The sequence below is a fragment of the Manacus candei genome, unplaced genomic scaffold, assembly GCF_025592945.1.
Source record: "Manacus candei isolate 608988 ecotype Guabito, Panama unplaced genomic scaffold, ASM2559294v1 h1tg000018l, whole genome shotgun sequence".
NCBI lineage: Eukaryota > Metazoa > Chordata > Aves > Passeriformes > Pipridae > Manacus > Manacus candei.
Genome location: NW_026138066.1, coordinates 19,567,688 through 19,591,667, shown reverse-complemented (window position 1 = coordinate 19,591,667; position 23,980 = coordinate 19,567,688). Strand labels below are relative to the sequence as shown.

Sequence of the window (23,980 nt, the reverse complement as noted above, 5' to 3'; positions counted from 1 at the left end):
AAACACAATCTCAGAACAATCATATAAAAAAATCTCTAAATATATTGTAATCAAGTCAGTGGGGTACTTTTTCTGGGTACCTCTTTTTCTGCTTTATATGCTGATTCGACCAAATGTGCGGCATTACTTTTATTCTGTGAAGAAAGGGATGCTTGGTGTCATGTTCTGTTTGTACAGCAGTGTCCTTTTATAATATAGTAGGTAGTACCAGACTATCAAAGCAGGACAGTTAGACTTAGAAGGTTTGTCAAAAAACACCACAGATTAATCAATAAGGAGATAATAGTAACTTATTGTCCTGATATTGTAGAGCTCAAAATGGAATGCCCGGAGTTTGTTGCAGTCAGTGGCAGCAGGAAATGCTGAGATCTTTGCAAGGTTAGACACCTTCCTCACGTGCTTCAGAAGGTGCTAAAGTCAAAAAGAGCTTTTAACTCTTTCAGATCATACAACCCCACTGTCATAAATCATAGAATAGTTTGGGTTGGAAGGAACCTTAAAGATCATCTAGTTCCAACCACCCTGCCATGGCCAGGGATGCCACCCACTAGATCCAGTTGCTCAGGGCCCCATCCAGCCTGGCCTGGAACTATGAAACACTAGTCTGCAGAACATCCACATCTTGAGGTGGGGTAAAAAAGAGAATGGGAGGAGGAATGGCATGGGAGGGAAGGGGAGGGATGGGATGGGACTGCTTACATAGGTAAACCTGTGTGAGAGATAGAGGTAGCTGCCTTTTGTCCTACTTCTTGCACTGTAAATGGATGATGACCTGATATTGGCCACTTAGTTCTTGGTTTTGGATTATATTCGGTTTAATTCTTATGGGTTTTTTTAAGTAGTGGTGGTGGGTCATCCATAATTGCTTCATTTTGTTCTGTAACCAGGTTGAACAGCAGGGTTTACTTGACAATATATAGGTTGTAGAGGGTGCAGCTGGAAGTGTATAGGATGGCAAAAAAGAAAGGAAAAAAGGGAAACAGAGATTGGTTTAGTCTTTTTAAGATGGACAGCTGTACAGGTTTTGGGATTCATCATCCAGTGGAAAAAAGTGAGAGACGGACCAAGGGAAGTTACCCTGTTTATTTGACAAGACCTTCCCTTGACTCAGTATGCTATAATCATCTTTATGCAGGTTGTCTTTCAAAGTATAATTAGCCTGGAAGTGAATGTGGGTGGTGGGTGGTATGGCAAAGTATTTATTGAGGAAAAAAATAAATAAGAAAAAAATGGTCTGCTGAAGAAAAAAGTCCTGTGTAGCTTTCCAGTTTTTTGGTTTGGACAGCGTATGCATCTGTCTCCAGAAGCCAAAGGCGTCCTGAGTGGAAGTCCAGAGAGACTTCACTAGAAACAGTCTAATTCAGAACATACCCCAGTTTATTACAGTGATGATAATGCTTTGTACTTCTGTGGTGCCCTGTGTGCTTCGATCTCAGGGTGCTTTACAAATATTAAGGGGTTGATTTGCACAACGCCACTGACAAATAGGTATTATTACTGTCCCCCTTTACAGTCCTGGGAATTGAAGTACTGAGGAGTACAATGGCTCAGTTGTGCAATGCTTTTTGCCTGGAGAGAAGAACCAACATAAAGTCACCCCACTGCAGTGAGAGGTTTGAATGGAGCAGGAGGAAAACTCGGTACCTGCATCCTCTTGAGTGCAGCTCTCCACTTCGCTGTGTTCAGTTTGGGTTTGGTAGACAGTTTTACCACCTTAGAGGGACAGGAGGCAAAGTTGTAATTAATTCCTCCCTAATTGGCATAGCAGTAAGTAATTCTGCCTAATCCATTCCTTGCTGTGAGGATGAAGTAAAGCTCAACATTTGAATTGTGGAGAGGACAAGGGGAAGAGGGGGGAGTAGGCAGTGGAAGGTGGACACAGGCAGACATTTCTTATGCTGTCGTAACCACATGTTGAAAAATACCTACAAATTTTTCTCTCAGATTGCCTCTTGAGTTAATGAGGTGACACACGAAAGAAATTGACAATTCATTTTTGAAAAAAAATCACTAAATTTTCCCTTCCCCTTCTTGTCTTTCATTCAGTCCATGAGAGTCTCTGGAGTGTGAATTGTGAAGACACCAAATTGGAATTAATTTTACTTTTTCATTTAACAGATTGTGTTACATTAACACCACAGTATTGCCAAGCAGCAAACCTTTCCTTTCCTCAGATGTTAGCTACTAATACAGTCTAAAGACCGCTGAAAGAATGGTTATACTGAAATGCTTTATTTAAGTTTATCCTCCCTTGTGGCTTGAGCAGGCCCTGATTCTGCTAAGATGTATTCACATGAGCAGGCTCACTGAGTTCTCTTTTATTGCTTTCTGGCAAGTAGGCTGGATTCTATTTCATATAACGTCGCCCAAGTTAGAATTTCAAAGCTCGCTCGGTCCTCAGAGAGACCTTTGCAAGATTCTCTCCTGTATCTACACAGGCACTAAACACACTGAGGACACAGTTGAATTAATCAGTACTACTCATGTACAGAAAATCAACCAAGGTTCTGTTAAAGAGATGACAACTTTGATATCATATTGTTCATTACCAGCCCAGGAATTGTTGCTGCTCATTTAATTAAATTATTAAATTGTTTAGTGATGATAAATCTCGCTTCCAATGTTAAGCAATATTGAGAGTCTTGTGTAGTTCTCCTGAAAAGAACTAGCTACAAATGACGTCACAGGATGTATTTTCTCTCCCTAAATTGTGTTTTCTTATACTTCTGATTGTGTTTTTTAAATTTTCAGTCCTACAAGTTTAGCCCAGGATCTGACAGTCAAGCTGAGTTCTCTAATGCTCTTGGCTGGTGACCAGCATTCAAATTCTGTAGGTAAAATTCTTCTCCTGAAGATACCTGCCTTTCTGTAAAACAGGCGGATCCTGGAAGTGAGCTATGTAGATTCCAGGGACATTAAATCTGATTCTGCAATGAGTGTGTTATTCCATGGTATGTGACTAGAACAAAATGCTGTTCAGTGGCCTGTGGAGTAGTTGGTTCTACAGGACTTAGGAAAGGAGTAGTAGTGCTGGAGAGGCCTCAAATCAGAAAATGAAGCAAACAAAAAGATGTACATGACTCTCAGTGCATCCAGTGCTCAGGACTGTTTAGTGAGGAGGTGCCATTTGACATTACCCTTGTCTAGAACAGAAATGCACCTTAATAGTTCAGATGGATCCCTTTGCTTTCTTTGCTGAAGATGGCAGTATTTATGGCTCAAGCTCCCACAAGAGCAGCGACCCATTCATTGGCACCATCTCACTGAAGAAAATACAAGTCTATTCCCTTCTTTTTTAGCAGATTTGTGTCTCATCTCTCTGTAAGAGACTATTCCATTTCAGGCTTACTGCCCTTTGAACTAGAAATTTCATATACATTATTTAAAAGATCCTGTGCTACAACTGTAAGCCTAAATTATATGAATTTGAGAGAACTTGAACAAAACTGTCTTTGAGGGATGGTTCTTCTTTCAACTGTGGTATTGTTGCCTTTTTCCATCTTTGTGACTGTAATCCCATTGCATTTGGAATCATTACGACTCGGTGTGGAGTTGCTGCTGATGGAGCTTATGAGCCCAATAAACAGTTGGTCCTCTTAAGTGTGAACAAAACTCTTTTACTCTGTGTGTGTGCATGTTAAAGGTGATGTGGTTGCATATATGTAGAACAAGCCTGAATTTTGTTTTTTATAAAAATAGAAATATACATCAGTGCTGCTGGGAGTGCCATTCTCAAGAGTAAAAGAGTATTCTGCTGTGTCGTACAATTCATGGTGGTGGCATTTCTCCTGTTTCAGGTTTTTTTACCTGTAGACCATTAAAAAAACCCCCCAAACAAACAGTTATATGCTTTGTAATCATATAGCCTTTTTGGGATAATGCATTTCTAAAAAATTTCTTTACCTGCCTATGTCTTCCCTCTGTTAACTCTTTCTTTCCTATAACTATGAGGTGCATGGCAATACACGATTAAATGGTTGTCAGGCTTGCAGTTTATTGCTGTCATGTTTGGATATCCTGGTTGTTTTTTAAAATACGATTTTTCAGGCTGCTGCAGTAAAGTTAACTGGCAACTATTCATTAAGGTCAATGGAGTTAAAGTAGGAACTGTGGGAATGTTGGATACTGTACATAGTATTGCCTAAAATTCTCAAAATGGTGTGTAGTGTATTAAATTCTGGAAAACTGAATTTTTGCATCAAGACTGAACTGGATTTTGACAAACATAAAGGTCCTGCTCTGTTTCTGTGTGATGTGGACCTGAGGGTGGCAAAGACTTGCAGTTGTCTCTTCACAAGTTCATTTCCACAAAGCGTGGAATGATTTTTTTAAGTTTTTACTGTTAGATTTGTAAGTGTTGACTTCTAGTAGAAGAAAATCAGAAAACCGCAGAGGGGAAAATGAAATTTGTGTATATCAACTTGAGTTTGGCAGCACAAAACAACGTGTGTTTTATTAAGCACAGTTAAGTGGGTCTAAATTAATTGTAGCTACCACTATATGTGAGAAGGTATAGAATGTAGAATATAACATTAATAAGCAATGCTTGGTGGACAACGAATTTTTAAACTGCCTGGAAAATGGAGTTGCTGGACAGGATTCACTTAACGAGGCTGCTGCCTGTCATGTAACTTTGCTGGGTTTAATAATGGCTGATTACACAGGTGGCAGTAACAACAATGGTAGATTTTCTGAGAAATGCATTATTTTCACAGTGCCGCTGATGGAAGAAACGCTTAGTAGCAGCTGATAATTAATGATCAATTTGGAGATTATCACAAACAATTTACAAAGGTTGACTTTTCCTTTAGAAGTCCCTTTGGATAAACTGGATGGTAAATTACCTGCCTAAGGCTTTCACTTTACTTGTGCTAATAAGATGAAAATGAATGTGTTTGAAGAGCTCTGAACTGAACTTTTCAGACTGTCTGATAATCCATACAACTCTTCTTTAAACATCTTAAGTGAGTGAGCAAATAGAGACTATAATAAAATTGAAAACCATCATGTGGGCACATGTTACCACCCGGTCTAAGTAATGGGGCATGACAAATAGGAGGCACTGCTGTAGAGTTCATATTTTCATTTTATGGCATACATTAAATATTTGATCATCAGCCAGCAGATAGAAACAATTGGGCTAAGAGTGTCATTTGCAAATAGAAGAGTAAGATTTAGACAGTCATAGTCTGAGCACGGGACGGAGAACTTCTGTATCTTAATCCATGCTTCAATATCTTCTCTTCACATTGTGGTGTGCAGACCACTTAAAATCCTCTTCTGTATTTTCTCAGACTGTAAAAAGTAGTTAGTAATCCGTATTTACTTCAGAGGGGATAATAATCCTTATTTATTTCACAGAAGGGATATGTGAAGAGTAATTAGTATTTTGTAAGTGCTTTTAAGAGTGAAAAGAGTAGTGCAGGTATAGAATGCTGTCTAGTGAACAGTGTAAAAGAAAGAAGGGAAGTAGGATGAGGTTTGTAGAGTTCTGTAGGTACTTAGAGGCATCGATGGACTCCTAGTCAGATTTTCAGAGGTGTACAGGTGTCTTAATATTTGAATTATATTTTAAGGTCTCTTAACAGCAAGACAAACTCCATGTTTTTGGCACTTCAATTTAAACGTGGCTTGTGCTTTATATCCATGATGTGGGGGTAGAGAGGCAGCAGAGGGAAAGGGGCAATAGGGGTGTAAAGGCCAGGTAACAGGTGCACTTTCTGATCTTCCCACTCTAAAGCAAGGATGGAGATGAAGAGTGAGAGAAAATAGCAGAGAAAAGGAAAAACCTTTGTACATCTGATGGACTCTTTTACAAGGAGGGGTTTTGCAGACTCCTGAAAATACCAACTAGGAATCCCAGAGTACAACTGTATGCAGGGTCATGTCGTGTGAGTAGATCAGTAGAACCAGAAGTATGCTGTTTGTTAAAAGTGTTCTCCTAGTATTAGTTTTATATTTTTGAGACTTTCTTTGGTGGTTGACATGTTTAAAGCTTAAAATCTGGTACACTTGTGTGAGTCATTTAAAAAAGAGAAAAACTATAAACAGAGGATATTTGCTTTTTTTGAGAATGAGGGGGACAGGTGTCTAAATGAAAGAGTAGTAAAGAAAGTACTCTTTCTGGGGAGTTCCATCTCTTTAGTATTCCTTTATAATTAGTTATCCAGGGCAGAGGTTGGAAAGGGGGCTGGTTTTAACTTTCCATCATTATCTTGATAGTGTGTTTGATGAATGCCTCATCTTCATGGTACTGGGGAATTACCACCAGAGCTATGCATAGTGGCAGAATCTGGAAATCAGAGCGTGTGACCCACTGTCTGTATCTGGTGTGCTGTGAAAAGGTGGGTTAAAACTTTGGCTGTCCCTTGGGGGGCAGTACTGAGTAGTTCTGTGTCTAAACAAGATCCAAAGTGGTGTCTGTCGTAGTTAATCTGTGAAATGGTTGTGACCATTAGTATTTTTGTGATGAAGGTATGTGAGATTCCTTTAAAGTAGGGGTTTTTTTTAGTAAATAGCACTTAGTAATTGTAAATTACCACAGCATTACCTGGCAAGGGGTGTGTTTTCTTCTTGTGTGAAAGACAGAGAAGAGGGTCCAGTAAAACTGGACAGTAATGAAAAGGATTAAGTGATATCCTCCTGCTAAATACTGTTTTTAGGGGATTTTGTTTGTTTAGGAGTTTTTTGGTTTGGTTTTTTTTTTTGTTTGGTTGGGGTTTTTTTGTTTTGTTTCATTTTGATTTTTTTTTTAATTATCACTGCCCAGAAAAGTAAATTTTTACATAAATATAGTCATTAGGTAAAAAAAAAAACCCCACCTTATTAGCTTCTGTTGGCAGGACTGTATGTGGAAACTTTACTTATGAGTCGGACTTGATGATTCTTGTGGGACCATTCCAACTCAGAATATTGTGTGATTCCGTGAAACTTAGTTTTTCAGTTTCAAAATGCAGTAGCTGAATAGAGAACTTAATTTTTGCCCTCACTTATGATTCAGTATGCACAAAGCTATTGGGTAAATTAATGATGCAAGTAAGCAATGCAAACAGCGATCGCCAATAGGATGTTTTCTTTAAGAAAGGAAAATCAGAGCTTGCAGAGTGTTTTATAAAGGCAGTTCTTATTTAGAAACAGAAAAACTGGGAGCTGGAAAAATTCAGTAAATTCTGTGGGATCACATGGGAAGTTGCCTGTCTTCTGAATTCTTAATGTTGTGTCTTGGCTTCATAGTCCATGCTGAGGGGCAGAGGGTATGTGGCAGTGAACTGCCTGGTCGTAGTTTTAGTGTTCGTGCTTCTTCAGCAATCATCAATGCCAGAGGCCATTGCTATACTTCCGAAATAAATTTCTGTGATGTACTTCATTCAAGCAATCCTTTATCCTACGTTTCATTCAAACAACTCTAGAGCTTACCAGGTGACTACTTCCCCAATTCAAAAGCTATTTACTACCTTTTTCAGATAAAAAAACAGGACAGTGGACCTTTCTTGTTGTGTTTTGTACTCACTTCAGGATGTTAACCTTGAAAACGTAACTTATCATCAGCCTGTGATATGGAGGTGTTTGTTAATGTAATGGTACAAACGAATCCATGGTTTTTCTCAGTGTCCCAGTCTGTTGTGATTGTGATGATTCCTTATCAATTATTGACATGGAGTGATGAAGCATCCTCTGAAGTTCATTCTACTGTTGCTTTCAGATACATCAGAAAGGTTTCTGTTCCCCTGACTATCTTTTTATAGACATTCATATTTGAATTGTTCTCAGTGCCAAATTCAAAAAAGTGATGTATGTGTGGGGAACATAGAAGAAAAAAAAAGAAGTGAGGAGTAAGGAAGTTTGGTTGTTCAGTTTGTTGAAGAGATAAGTTAATTTTCTAAGATGTTCTGCACCTACATCTCTTATGCCTGAAGGAATCCAAAGGTCTTCACTCTTTTTAGGGCCAGTGATGCCCTTTGAATGCCTCATTCTCTATGCAGTGGTCATTTTCCTTGTAGTACTCATGACATACGTTTTAGATCTGAACATCTGGATTCAGATTCACTTATAATATAATTAGGTGTATCCCCAGCAGGGAGAAGGTTTTTGATGGAAGAAAGCTATTATACCACTTGTTATGGCAATAGCAGCCAGGTTTACTTTACTGTAATGTGTATTTATTTTTTTCAGAAGACTGAAAGTTGGACTTCGATGGCAATATGTGCCTTAAATTGTTTTATTATATCTCAGTGAAAACAGTTCTAGGCAAGAGCATTTTAATGGTGATTTTTAAGTGTCTTTGAAGGCAGTGTGTGGACAGTGTGATGTAGGGGAAGAGTCAAATGTTTATTTGAAGATGTGTTTGAATGAATCTTCCTACATAAACTTGCCAGTGTTAAGAAAGAGGGGCTCTGCCCCTTTTAGATCACAAAGGCCTCTCAGTGGGGGATGGTTTTGGTAATGGAAAAAAACAAAAAAGATTCCAGTATGTGGTGGAGGAGGTAAAATAAACAAACACAATGGATGATTGCTTCTCTCCATCAAGGCTTCTTTATCCTTGCAAGCTCAGTCAGTGGTCAGCATGTTGGACATCCCTCCCTGTTTTATCCATCCCTTAACTGTGTTCTTTGACAGCATTGGTTTATACAGCTGGGTCTTTGTGGAGCTGGATGGGACTGCTGTTGAACAACAGACAGGAAGGTAGACAGAGTACCTATGGAAGGGAGAATGGCAGTCCTCTGAGTTTTCCTGGAGCAAATGATACTAGTTTCAGAGGTTTTCTCCTTTCTACCCCCGTCTCCGACTCCCCAAAGTAGTACTTTTTAAAGTAGACGTCTTTTTTTGTATTGGTGTTCCCATGCTTGCCACTGCAGCCTTTCTAAAGTAAAGTTTGAGACTCCTTATGGTTCTAAAGGTACGTTGTCTGTTTGTAATGGTCTCTCATTTTCCGATTTGTGGATTTGTTTCTGCTTTGCATGCCAATATGCATTTGTTTGTGCAAGGATATACATGTGTTACATGACTAATAGCTGTATTTTTCTTACCTAACAGCTCCAGCAATATCTAGGGTTATTGTTTGTTAGGCTGGGTAATTATCCACTGGTTATGATTGTTCTTTCCCTTGCAATTTGACGGGTATTTCTTAGAATCAGATAAAGCAAAAAGTGAGCTTTCAGACTTTTGATGTCAGTCCACTTACTTACATGAGGAAGCATGTTAGTATGTGCAAACAGCAGTTCTGAAGAATTTAAAGTAATGCTGTAAACTGAACAGCTCAGGAATCTGAAAGTTTACAGACATGTACATACAGTACAACTTTCATGAGTGAAGGGATGTGTGTATGACGGGTGATTGCACCACACATTTGTTAATGTAGATTTTTATTTCTTATACTTTTATGAGTAAAAACTGGGACAGCAGTACAACTGTCAGGAGACAACTGAAGAAGACTTCACAGAACAATATACACAGTAAGTGAGGCAGGAGCCCTCACATCGTGCCATAAACTGCTCCTGTTTTATCCCTCACCCAGTCATCTGTTGGAGTAGAGATGGCATGACTCTGTGGATAATTTGAAGTAGGAGACAGGAGTGCAAAACTGCCTGAACACTTGAAAAAAGTTTATTTTCTCTTTTGGAATATCAGAGTATCTGAGTAAAATTATTTTTATTTAAACAATTTTTGTTTTACTCTATTTGTATTTCAGAGTAATTTTCAGAGGCAGCAATTTTCACTGGTTTCTGAAAGGCAACATCTGGGCTTCAGAACAATCTCTTTTCAGCTTTGAAAATTCTACCTCAAATTGCTTACACATTATAAATGTTCAAAAATTTTTGTGGCGTTGTTTTTTTAGCATAATGGAAAGGCAATAATGTATTTATTCCCTGTCATTTTATCTTCAAGTTCAGTTTGATTTTTCTTTCTCGGGCTCTCCAGGATTATTTGTTCCCGGGCCAAGAACGCACCTGTCATGTATAAACCCTCCAAAAAGGGAGGAGCGCACACATGCATGTGAACAAAAAAATAATGAAAATTCTGGGCAGCTGGAATTAACCTGTTGGAAAGAAAATGTTTACATCCATTAGAGACATTGTTCTGCTTAAACGTATTTTTTTTTTCATACCCATGCACACACACAGATGCAAAAACCATTTCACTGTGCCTGTAATTCTTGAACGTACATGTGGGTTCTCTCGGGCCCCGATTCTGCTCCCTCTAAAGTTATTTAGAGGCCCAGTAATTCAGCAGTGCACATTCATGCTATCAGTGGATATGCATATGTACCTTATTAGCTTCCTCAGTTTTACCAGGAAACCTACAGAATATGTATGGATATATGTGCTTATGTGTTTTTAAGGCCTTTTGCCTTTTTTTGTAAAGTGATGGACATTGTGCAAATGTGGCTGCGAGTGATGGTTGGAGCAAAAGTTTCTATAGTGATGGTAGAATGATACTGTAAGTTCTGCAGACATCAGTGGATATATTGAAAATTATAAGTGCAAGTATATGTACATATACAGAAACAAACATGCAATATAAACTCAGATGTAGGGAAATTGAGAGTGAAGTGGGGAAAATAAGAGGCTAGTTTTTTAAATTTCCTCATTTCTGGTTTGTGATTACACACAAACTCTGGTGAGGGAATGTTGTTTAAAAACTATTCAAAATTCTATTTGTTGAGTTTTAAATTTAAGTAAAGAAAGATGGGGAAAGGAGAAGAGGGCTTGAAGTGCAGTAGCTGTTTCTCTGGCACTCGCATTACTGAACAATGGTGTGATGGAAGAGTGGGAAAAGCTGTGTCATTTTACTGAAATCTTGATCAAAAGAATGACTTCTCGTGCTGAAATCTGGGTGTCTTTTGGAAGAGAATTCTTATTCTGAATGTTGATTCTACTGAAAATAATTTGTCATTTAACAATGCTTGAAGAAAAATTTATGTCAGCTTGATTAGGCAAAGACTGCGAATGACCAAGAATAAGCTCCCAAAACTCCAAAAGTTTTGATATTAGCTAACTTTTCAGCATGAGCCCGTGCTTCCTCAGATTTCTTTGTAATAAGTTAGTCATTCATAATTGTCATAATTTTAAAGCTTTTTCAACTGCTTGCCTTCATTTCACTCAATGTCAGTGGAAATTAGGTATGCACGTCTGTGTGTGATGTATGGATTCCTTGTAGCATGCAGCACAGCTCTCCCACTCAGCGTCTGGAGAATGACTGACTTCTCTTCCATAGTTTTCAAGTATTAGTTTGTACAGTGAATTTTTAAGGCCTGAAATCTCTAATTATTTCACTAGATCCTCTTTGTAGTTCAGCAAGCAGAAGAGTGATGATTACCTAATGTCACAGTGATTGAGATAGTGCTTTCAGCAGTAAGCAGTTCCTAAAACTTTACGTGAAAATAAAAGCAAAACTCCGCTATTTTTGTGGTGACTTGAGAACAAATTTAAAATAATGGTAAAAAGAATAATAAAAAAGCAAGATGTATGAGGAGCTGGAGAGTGGGGGGAGGTACATTTCTGATAGGTTGGGGGGTGGGGTAAAGGAAGCCAGAGTTAATTTGAGGATGCACTGGAAAATAAATGAGCTTGTGGATTTAATTCAAAATCATCCAAGCAGAGTCTTTTGCATGAAAGAAGCCAGTGATCAGGCTCAGTTTACTTGAAACATCAACAATGACTGCATCCTGCTGTTTCAGAGTTTGTGCTGATAGATGCTCATCGTCTCTGACACTGCACTGACGGTTGTATGTTGCCTGTACCGTAACCACATTTTCACTACGTGCCTCTTCTGGTTTTAAGAAGTTCTCACAAAATCCAGGTTTAGAAGTCTGATTTCTTGGAAACATAATTTTCAGCAAGTAAAATTTCATCTTGTGGTTCCTGGTTTATAAACATACTATTAGATTTTTGGCTCTTTTAGTTGACCTACAGGCTAGTGAAGAACAAAAGGCGGATGGTTGACATGTACCAAACAAAAACAGCATACAGGTTCTCATGCTAAAACTGATTTTGAATGTGTGTCTCTGGGTCAATTGCTAAATGCTCCTGCCTAGCAGACACTAATTACTGTACAAAACAGGGACAATAATGCAAAGTCCTGTGTGAGATCTACAAAAGAATTGGGCAATATTTTTTGCAGTAGTAGAATATAGTATCTTGATAGGGAGTTCCTTCATTACCTTACGAATTCAGTTTTTGTTGAAGGTTGGTTTGTTTCAGGCTGCCATATTTTACTAAACAGCTTGGTCATGCACAATTTTTCCCAGTTCCCTGCTTCAAAAACTTTGTGTAAATGCGCATTAGAAACTTTTGACGTGAACTTTTTTTCACTACAGATTTTTACTAGACTTGATTTTACAGTGGTTTTTCATGCATAAATTCCTTGCAGATGCAAGCAAATGGAGATAAAATTTTAGTTGAGAGAATAAAGTTTGTAGTATGTGGGGGTTTTTTTGTTTTCATTTTTGTAATTAAAAAAGGGCGTTGTTAACGTTCTCTTGAAAGACACTTTTAACAGCTGTATTGTTTGAGAGTTTCAAAACTTGTCAAAATGAAACCATTTACCACTGGAATTTTGAGCAGTACCTTTTCTCAAAAAGCAGTTTCCACAGTATGTGGAATATCAGGTTTATCATCCAAGCTGCTGATACTATACTATACTTTAAAATGCAAACTTTAAAAATAGGTTTGGGATAGGGTATTCCCTGCCTGTTTTATATTCAGAACCTTCTAAACTGTAGGACTGTCAAAAACTGTTCAAGTTACCCCATACAGGGAGGAGATCTGGAAAGCAAAAAGGGATAAGGTGAGCTGGATGAAATGGAAATTATTGGATGACCTTAACAATAGGATTACTTATGGCAGCTATAATAATAGACAACTACTCCACAGAACTATTACACAGGTTATACCATAGAGATCTGGGTTTGTATTAGCAAAAGTGTCTCGTTCACCAAACCCCTTTTTGAATAACGCAACTTATTTGTGGCATATGTGCATTTTAAAGGATGGCTGATTGATATGATCTTAGAAAGTAATAATTAACAGATTATTCCATCTCAGTGTGAGTGACAAATGAGAGCACGTTTCATGCACGTTTTTATTGATTAGCAGATTAGAGAGTTTTGCTTCTTTTTTTATTTTTTCCTCTTTTTTTTAATTGTAAAATTACTTCAGTGAAGAATTCCAAACCAGACTGTAAATGACTCAAAGATATTGCCAAGAGAAGTCTGTTTTTAGTGGTATGTGTAGAAACAAGTCGGGCTTGCAGTTCCCAGTGGGACAGAGTGTGGGAGTCTGCCACCCTTACTCATGTTGAGTAATACCTTATTACACAAGTAATCCTGTCAAAATGAACAGAGTTGTCTTTTTAAAGGTACTAGTTATTCAGTGTGCATAAATAATGAATTAATTTGGGGCCAAAATGGAATGGAGACAGTCATGAGTGTTAACTGGCACCTCTTTCTTGGGCTGTGTGTAAGGAGAGATCATAGCTTCAGTAAACCTGGGAATATGAACTGTTATATTAGTGCTAAATGTTATCAGAGATGAGGCAGATGCATTGCTGACATTTTGGATAAGCTTGTGTTTATGCATCTCTACATGTGTGTGTGTATGCTTATACATCAGTTGTATGTAGCATTGCTGCTGTCTGTAATCATAATTATTTCCTGTGGAAAAGCAGTCTGCAGATTTCCAGCATGTACCGTAATTAGAGGGAAATATCCCTGCAGATCAGAAGGAGAGTCAGATTGAATTCCACTGAAGTTCCTGGGACTAGTTTAGCATGTAGCATTTGGTTTGGACTTGGGCTGTGTTAAAGAGCTCTCCCTCCACACTGCTGCTGATCTGCTCCTCTTGTCCTCATGCATCTCTTCAGAAGGCAGCTCTGTGCCCATCTCCAGTGTAAGGGGCCAGCTGATTTAAACTCTACCCATGAGAAAGACTTAGTTTATGGCTGCCAGAGAAACTCAAGAGGTGAATATTTTCATGCCGATTCAGAAACTGGCTATGCGACTCCAGTCAGGCGCTGTCACGCCTGGTTATGGTGAGAAAACAACAATGCCTCTCTTGATAAGGGAAAGAAAGAAAGTCTTGCACAGTCAAAAATTTGACATAACAATTTAAATCATCTCTCTACATCCTGTGGACTTGGAGCTGTCAAAAAGGCAAAGCCTGTGTTTGAATGGAAAAGCTTTTTATTTCTTTAAAAAGTGTACCAACTATAATTATCCACAACTATGCAGGCCTGTTTTAATGCTGTTTTATAATTACAGGTCTTAAAGCTAGATTATACAAAGTCATTTATAAATAGTCGGAACAGAGGGACTTTGGGAGTTTTTAACCTGTGGATTGCTGTGGGTTGTGGCAGCTGACGAGATTTTGCCTGTGTATATATGGGGTGAGCTGTGTAATGATTGATGAATCCCTTAATTAACTCCCAACAAGTTAAGATTTATGGCCTCATATCTTCTTCTCCTGACACATCTGTGTTTGTCACTTTTGAAGACAGGGATAAGCCACTTCTCCAAAAGCTTTTGTGGGTATCTGAAATGTTTCTGAGGTATTTTGCCTAATGTAACAAGATTAGAGTTTTATGACATAAAATTTATGAAATTTTATGGCACGAACAATCGCATTGGGAGGGATGCTGGTTGTGTGCTAGAGGGCACTATCTGCTTGAATACTGGATACCACTTTAGATTTATTTTGGGTATACAATCATGTATGAAATGAACTGAAACCAGTGAACAAATGGAAATGTAGTGGAGGACACTTAAATGAGTTTCTGTTAAAAATAATAACAATAAAAAAAATAGAGCTGTGGAAAGACACTGAATTCAAGGGAAAAAAACTAACAAGCATAATAGTCTTATTTAGCCTGAAATTATTTGGATGGAACCAATACTTGTAGATGGCATGAGGAAACAATTCATGTGAAGGTAGTGTAGTTGTTATTCTCTCCAGTGGGAAACTCCAGCCATGCTGAAGTCAGTCCAAAAACACTGAGATCAATAGACACTGGGTATCAGTTTAAGCCTACAAAGAGTCTGTTATAAATTGAAGGAGAGTAAAGAAATACGTGGAGAAACTATTGTAACATGAATCACATAAAATATTTGTTAGATAAGAGTGAGTTAGAAGAGTGAGATTTTCCTTCCCTGAAAAAAAAAAAAAAAAAAGACCAAAACATTTTTGCTACCAGGAAAAGCATTTCTTTAATGAAAATTTAACAAAAGGCTTGGTTTTTTACTGCAATTTCTGCATGTTAAGAAGCCTTTGTGAAAACAGAAATAAGAGTCTCTTTACAGGAAACAGCGTTGTATTTGAATTCAGGGCCAGAACTAAATCTTCAGTTCCATCCTAACCGCTGATGAAAATCAAGTGTGGGGATACATTTCACAATTCCAGTGTTTCTGTACAGTGGGCTGGGTACTGCCTGTGTCCCACTGCATCAGAACTTTGCAGATTGAGGTTGTCTATAAAATGACTCCTTAGCTATTTTTATTCAGTAAGAAATGATTAATGACAGTTCAAAGTGCAACTCTTCTTGCAGGTCTTAAGTTGCAACAGATTTCATCTGCAGCGACACCCTTTTACATTCACACTCTGATCCACTGTATTGCTACTTTTCTGAGTTATATCCTGGGGTTTTGTTGGTTTTTTTTAATCATATCCATAAGTTCCATGTTTGAGGAAACTGTTGTTTCCTCTTCCATTGTAAATCTTCTTTCAGAGTGGTGTAGTTGAAAACCGTTCTGAGTTTAAACTAGTTTGGGAAACAGATCTTGAAGTCATGTAAGTTGTAAACTGTTGTGTTATCACTGAGGGTAAATCCAGGATATTTACAGTCCTTTGTTAAGATGAGGTAATACCAGTACTTCATTAGTACTTCATTGTGTAAAAGAGCTCAGTTTCAGATAATCTGGTTACTCAGAATTTATCTGTTTCCCTTTCCTTATTGTTTAGAATGGGAACTCGCATCTTAGATACGAAATTAGTGAAGACCCTGTATTAGCTCAGTAGGATAATAAAGATAAAAGAAAAAAACAGAATTCAAGGATACGTGGTGTGGGAGCATTTCAGATTCCGAAAATGGACCTGTAGAAATAATGAAAGACCATCTGTGAACAAATTTCCCTTGTATCATGTTTTCTACTTGTGAACCTGTCGGAGATTTGATCCTTTGCTGCTATGGTCTTTGATAGTTACTGTCCCTTTGGAAGACATTTCCAGAAGTAGATATGGATTTATAATTTTATTTAAATCTTCCAGTCTCTTGTGCAAATTTCACAGTTATTCATAGGCAGGAGGAAATTCCTGTGAAACTCTGAGGTTTGTCTAACTCATGTTGACTATGGATAGAGTGCATCCATTTCTTTGAGTGTCCCGGTCACTTGGAAGACTAATGCAGATTAGAGCCTCAATTTTGCTGCCTTAGCTATTTTAGCAAGTTGTTAGCCTCCCAGGAACGTGATAGCACGTGGCTTTTAATTTAAACTGCATCTTCTAGAAGCAAAGGAAAAAGTTTCTTCTCTCTCTTAGTATCACTTTAGTTTGACCTACAAACCAACCTATAGGTTTATGGTTTAGATCTGAAGCATGATAATCTATGTTATTCTGAGTGCATGGAGGTGGACACCTCTATTGCCTTCCTTGCCTGTTTTTATAAATTCCCTGCAGAAAATGATTTCATCCCTGTTGGGTACAGTGACAAGCTGAAGATGATGATCTGCAGCTTTCTAGCTGAACTGCAGTAGCTAGAACTGTGTATTTACTTATAAAGTTAACAGAAGAGCTTTATTTCTGTGTGATAGTCAAACTCCCCTTGTGAAGCAACGTGGCAGAATCTGGGTTAACATCAATAGGAGTTTTTAACACAGTTTGAGTATACAGTGTATAACCCAAATCATCCATACAAAGCAAGGCATCCTCTCTCTATAATTTATTGCCAGAGTGAATTGCAGTGGAGGCTTTTGTAGATGGTTTGCAATATTTTCAGTCATCTTATTGAATATAAATGTTCTAAAGTATAGAACATTACTGTGGAATAATTGACTAATGATTTTGTGTCTCTGCCCTTTTGTTTGCCAAAATTGAGACAACTGCTTAGTGCTGATTTTCAGAAAGAGAGATTTTGTAAAAACCCTGGCTTCTGTTAAGGCAGTGTTGAAATGAGCAACCAAAAAACTTAAAATCAATAGAAAATATGTATCTCGGTGAGGTACAATCCAGAATATGAATAATTCACATTAACTTCAGGAGGGAGTTGTATGGTTTCTGCACAAGAAGAGCTTGAGATCTGTCACGTCAAACATAGCTGTAAAATGCTGAATTCAGTGGGCTAGTAAAAAACTGATCTCTGTCTTTATGCATATGCTTTGCTGCAGACACGTAGGTGGGAAAGCCTAGAAGACAGAATTCAGGTAGGATGTATGAAGTGTTAGTCTGTTGGACTAAGTCAAACATTAATAGAAAATACAGATTGCTTCTCTAAGCGCAGGCAATAGGTGGTGTTCAGAACAGGCAGTGTGCAGCTGAGTATAGGTTCTGGTAGGGATTTTTTTGTCTGAGTTTTTGGTGGTGGTGGAGGGTTTTTTTGTTTTGTGGTTTGTTTTTTTTTTTTTTTTAATATAATCTAACTTGGCTTGGGAGGCAAAGCTCAAAATGAGATCATTAGAAACAAAATAAGTCCTAACAAAGGGCTGTTTAAAGTCGCTGTTTGTTTTCAGACCCAGTTGACTGCTGCTAAGAACCATTCCGTGCTCAATATGCCAAATCGTATGGACATGCTCCACCTCACAGCAGCCCCACGCATGGTTCAAGAGGCTGCTGGGCTTTTGAAATGCAGTCCTTTAACTGTGAGGTGGAAAATCAAAATGGGGTAATTAGAATCATAAATACGAGATTTTTGAGGAGGAGCATTATTCCTTCAGCCCGTTTTTCCAACTTTTCCGTACAATAGTCTTCAGTTTTCTTGTTCGTAACTTCTTTTTTTTTTCTATGAAGCATTTCTCTAGCTTGCTTTCTTTTCTTCTTTTAACTGTAGCTGTAGGATTTCTTATTTCTCATTCCACTCTTTCTTACAGATGCCCCTGCATAGCACAGGGGTGCATTATGCCATCCATGCACATACCCTGATTTTCATGAACAGTGTTGCTGTAATCAATTCCAGAAGTCATCTGCATTGTAGTACTTCACTGCACCCCTCTGTTTTGAAGACCAAACTGGAAGAATTCTGGGTTCAAACTGTCCTGTAAGATTTTCAGTAGTGCTTGGTTTAGATGAAACCTAGATTTTCCAGTAAAGCTGCTTTCAGTCTTTCTAAAAGTTGAAGATATACACGTTGCTGTAAGAACAGTGTTATTGGACAGTCTAAAAAACTTCAGAATATGGGCCTGAATTTTAGGTCAAGGTTTGTGTGTGATTTTTATAGTATGTGCTCTGTGTATCTTCCTTGTGTATCCTTTTTTATATATAAATGTAAATTACATTTACACATATTTAAGACATAGGTAAGAAGATTTGATAGAAAATCTTCATTCAGTTAGTATACCCCTGAATTTGTGTTCTCAAAAAGCTTAGATTATTAATGCTCAAATGTTTAATTTCTTAACTATACCAGATCTGCAAACCTGGAAAGATTCTTACAACATGACTGTAACACTCTGTTGTTCACATGGGTGAAGTTTTATAAACACAGACAGTTTGGCTTGCTAGCAAGTTGCTTTATTGTATTGTATTTTATTTTACTTTATTTTTTTATCAGTTATGGTTGATAATGACATGCAGATGATTATCCCTTAAAAGCTAAGTTGACAATAGCTTGTATCGGGAGACATTCTATCTTCTTACAGTCTCTTGCAAATGCAAAACCAGATGGGTATTTTTTTGAAGGAATTGCATTTCATTATGCAGTCTTAGGTGAATTTTCATGTTTAAGAAGCCAGAATACAAGAGAGTGCTATATTAGTGTATTATTCTCACAACAAACAAGCCACTGTTCTGTTGCTACCTGCTTGGCCATTGTTCCCAACTGTGTATGCTTTGCAGTGGTATTTGGATGGTTTCCTGCTCTCTGCCAGCACAAAAAAGGCATTTCTGTTACAATGGCCCCTAACCACACAATGACGGCATTAAGGATTTATTTGGAGGTTTCATTATTTTCTCCTCTTTTGTTCCTTCCAGGATGTCTTCCAAGCGACCAGCCTCTCCGTATGGGGAAGCAGATGGAGAGGTAGCCATGGTGACAAGCAGACAGAAAGTGGGAGAAGAGGAGAGTGACGGGCTCCCAGCCTTTCACCTTCCCTTGCATGTGAGTTTTCCCAACAAGCCTCACTCTGAGGAATTTCAGCCAGTTTCTCTGCTGACGCAAGAGAACTGTGGCCATAGGACTCCCACTTCTCAGCACAACACAATGGTAGGTTTGCTAATGGTCTATTGTGCTTACATCCATTCTTTGAATTCTGCCTCTGCAGTAGTTTGGCATCCAGATCTGTACTTTACGGAGTATACAATGCACAGTTACACGTACAGAACACGCTACAATACTGTGAAAGCCTTGACCTGGCTGGGCTGCCTTTACCCTCCACTATGAATGCTAAATCACTTGCAGTGCAGACTTCTCCTCACCTTTGCCTGATGGCATTTAGGGTGCTAAAATTTGTTAGCTACAGTGATGTGAATTTGAAGTGTATGTGTTCAGCAAACAGTAAACGGTTTTGGAACACTCGTAAGTGAGAGTCACGTTTGGCGTTGTGTCTGAAATATCACCCCAATGCCAAGTTTATGCAGTAGTAAAGCATGGGAGTGAGTCTGTATAAAGGGTAAAAAAAAAAAACAACTTTGAATTTTGATGGTTTTAAAAATTCACATCTGTTGTGTAATTCACACACCACAGATACATACAAGAAAATTTGCTGTACTTATGGAATTAAGTCAGCACACTACTTTTGCACTTAAGAATTTCCACCTTTTTGTGCACTCTACAAATGACGCTGAGCACTTAATTCCTTACATTTAGCAGCTCACTGGAACTCCAGAACTGGCTGTATCTAAAAGGAGACAAAAAGAACAAAAAACCATGCCGTGTTCCTCACTAGTATCGTAGTGTCACTTTTGTAACGTGGGCCCTTCAGGGGGAATCCTGTGATATATTTTTAGAAAGGTTGAAAGGTGCAGGGGAAGGCACTGAAACCCCAGGACTGAGGCACCTCGACAAAACTGCCTATTGTGAACACACTTGCACAGCTCTTGCCTGTTTACAGATTGACTGTAACTTTTCTCTTAGTCCTCCACTTTGACAAGGGCACTGACAATTTCACTTTAAGTGAAGATAATGAATGGACCTGCATATTTGAAGGCTTTTAAAAAGGCATTGCAAAATAGGTGATAGTGTATTCTCATAAAAGCCTGCAACAGCTCCATAGTGGTATTTAAGCCCTTACAGCTCATTATGCATATGTAATAAGCCCTAAGTAAAAAGCCTTAGGGATTATTATTTCTCATAGGACCAAGTCACTGGATATTCACTGAAGCTGCTCTCCTAGACAAAATAACTCGCTGATCCTGATCCATTTTTCTTCCTTTTTTGGGCTAATGCTTAAGTTCAAACAGTGGTTTGGAATATTTAATTTTACTTTGTGTTATTGCAACTTTACATGAAGAAAGAACAGCACTGGAGAAATTACTCATGGGCAGACATGTCATTATCTTTTTTAAGCTTGTTTACTTCTCATCCTTTATCTTATGTTTTATGGAGATGGAATTCATTAATATACAGTTCCAGCCAATGGGATGTTAGGGTATGTGACTGGTCCATGAGCTTTGCAGTATTTTGGCCTATTTTAAGAGAGTGCGTTGAAGATAAGAAGTAGTTTCTGACAACATTTAAGTAATAGATAAAATTGTGATGGCACCAGTAGTGTAGAATCAGACCCCAATGAAATAAAAACGTACTATTTTCTAAGGAGCCCAGCAGAAGTATTTTAACTACACCTCACTGAAACACTTAGCTGCACTTTAATTGATTTTAACTAACTTTTTTATTCATTTATAGTTTTTAAGACCAAGAAGTTTAGCTGAGCATCTAGTGTGACTTCCTGCTATGAAGGCTGTATTTAATGTGATGTCAAAACAGTGTGTTCTGACTCTTTGTAATACAGGATACTGAATCATTGTGTGTTTTAGACAGTTTTGCAGTAGCAGCAACATACTGTAGGCTTATCTGAGGCAGTTTTTGGGGTTTATAAGGGACTACTTTTGTCTTCATAAATATTTAAGTAAAATACCAGTTTGTATGAATGTGACGTTTTGGCAATATCTCTCTTTTAGTGCGAAGTGTCTTGTAAAAATCATCAGCCAGGTAGATCAGAAAGGATGTAACCCGTGTGTCTCCAGAAAGAAGGAAGCGATCAGTGTAAATAGGATATACATAAAATATACATAATCACACCGTCTGCTGTTGTGGTATGTAGTTATAAGAAGGAAGTAACTGAATAACCTCTGGATGGCTTCAATTTTTGTGATTAGCAGTTATGAAAATCATTCCCAAAGGGTATTCACTTCGTTAGCATTGCAGAGGTCATTTTTATACTGTTCGAATTGACATTCTGTGTATTTTATAGTCTCTGGACTGCAAATCCAGGTGTATGCACATGTGCACACACCACCACAGAGTGCAGTCCAATACAGTTTTATTGATAAAGCTCCAGCGGCGTCCTTCACACTTCTTAATAGCTTGTCAGCTGCACTGCTGCACCTTCTGACTGAGCCGGCAAGTAACTATGGAGTTCTCATTTTGCAACCACATGCTGTCTTTGGCAGTGTCCACCTTTACAGATCTCTCCACTGTCACGTGAGAAGGTTTCAGAGGTACAGGCAGTCTGAAATCATGTAGTGCATCGCTCTGCTGCACCTGCCTAAACCTTACTGCTTTGTGTACTAAAACTCTTTGTCAGCTAAGACTCCTCTCCAAAGGGATTCTTAGATAGTCATGGTATAGATCCAGAGAGGTCTTGCTCTGTTAGCTACATGTACAACACCCATTTGGTTTAGGGAACAACCTCAGCAGAAGAAAGCCACGGCCAAGGGATTTGGGAAGGTTATGGAATTACAAAGCTTTGTCATGTCTTTATTCCTCTTGTCACCAAAGCCATCCCTGCCGCCTCATATGCTGACTCTCAGCAATGGGTCAGGAAGGGACAGCTGGGAAAAGAATTTCAACCTTGAGAATCAATTACTTGGCCTCACTTTTCTAGGTGCTAATTGATCCTCTGTTTCATAGGTTACTTCCAGCTGTGCTTCCTTTTACAAGTCCTGCCAGCCTGGAACATCCCAGGATCCTTAAGGTACAGGACTGATTGCACCACAGTTACAACCGAATGGTTTACCCAACTTAGACTTTGGAAAATTGACCCTGTTGCACTTTACCAATTTGCAACAACTGCCAACTTAGAGAGGCATCTCAGAATACTGAGTAAATGTTTATAAAAGGAGGACAGACTTCCTAGAAAGAAATCTTACAACCTGACCAAAATTTGCAAAAAATCTGCAAAGCCCATCTCCCCGTCAGGATGAACAGGGTATTTCTGAGGATGCTGGAACTGCAGCCAGAGAAAGGTTAGTGTAGTGGGCACAAACTGAAACACAGCAGAGTCCCTCTGAATATCGGGAAATGCTTTTTATTGTAGGGGTGACTGAGCATAAGAACAGGTTGTCCAGGGAGGTTGTGGAGTCTCCCCCCTTAGAGATATTCAAATGCCATCTGAACGTGGTCCAAGGCACCAGACCAGGGATTGGACCAGATGTACTCTGGAGATCCCTACCAGCCTCAACCAAGGCAATTCTATCCCAGACTGTCTTCCTCTTGATAGAGGAAACCGCATACTTATTGTAAGTAGGAAAACTCTTCTGCTGATAAGAAATTTATCAGACTTAAACCAAAGGCTCAGTACGAAATACAAGACAAATAATTTGACCTAGAATATATCTGAGAGTCCCCTTAGGATGTTCATAGCAGACCATAAGCTTAGTGGGGAAGCACTTGAGGATTATGCTATCAATCAGTAGCTCTTTCGAAGAAAACTGTTAAGGCTACAGTATTTGGATGGCATGAGTTAGCTTATCTAAGTTACTAAGGTTTATTTTATTTCTTCTTGTTTGCCTTACCATTTTGCTTGTGCCACCTCTCAAGACTACTGATCTCACCAGTGGTGTCCGTGTGCTAACTTCTGAAATTAAGTGATGTCAAGGCTGAAAATACTGATTAAAATATGCCACAGGCACAGTATGCTCAAATCCCACCATTCTTTTTAACTATAGAATATCAATAAAATGCCAGATAAGATTTAAAAAAGCAAAAACAACAAAAAAAGGGAAGTATTGATCCAAAGATCAAACTGTTGTGGTGTAATTTTGCCACTGTCCAGTTGTTACAAACTGTGTGACTGCATTGTTAGCCCACGTTTGTCCTGCACTTTCAGTGGGGTTTAGAATTAATTTTCAACAGTGCTTTAAATTGATAGGAAATATTACCGTGTGCTGTTAAGTGGCCTTGTTGCTTCACACTAAAAGAAGTTGTGTTTCCGTGGTGAGTGAAGTTATTCCTCCATAACTTGGGAATAATTTTAAGAAAGTTTAGTCATATTAAGAATAGCAGTATTACTGGTCAAAGAGCTTCCTGACGTGCTGCTTCATGCTTTTCCTCCACTTGTCCAAAATAAAAGGGTCTTCAATGCTGAATTTGAATTCTGTTATCACATCTATCCTGGCCTGTGCTTCACCTGTTGGTCTGGAGTTTGTCAGCATATGAATAGTAATGGATCAGAACAACAAGCACTTAGCTACTATTCAGAACTTCTGAAGAGAATGGAAATCTGAATGCATATAGCTTTTTAAAAAGTCAAATAGGACTCTAATTATACTGAGCTAAAGAATGCCTATTAAAAAAAAAAAAACCAACACAGTGGTTTTAGAGAAATTTTAATTTCCAGTGTACC

At 38.4% G+C, this 23,980-nt stretch overlaps 1 protein-coding gene across 17 annotated transcripts in view; it reads left to right on the top strand.

Moving 5' to 3' along the window:
• Nucleotides 1–23,980, top strand: part of SOX5 (SRY-box transcription factor 5) — a 636,847-nt gene that overhangs the window by 359,692 nt on the left and 253,175 nt on the right. For 14 of the 17 annotated variants that reach the window (XM_051784935.1, XM_051784934.1, XM_051784936.1 and 11 more), the window contains one exon: nucleotides 19,170–19,401. In XM_051784935.1, coding sequence (XP_051640895.1) covers nucleotides 19,171–19,401 — 231 coding nt within the window. In that variant the 5' untranslated portion in view covers nucleotide 19,170. The remainder of the gene's footprint in view (nucleotides 1–19,169; nucleotides 19,402–23,980) is intronic. The other 3 variants (XM_051784944.1, XM_051784943.1, XM_051784945.1) reach the window with 1 other exon arrangement.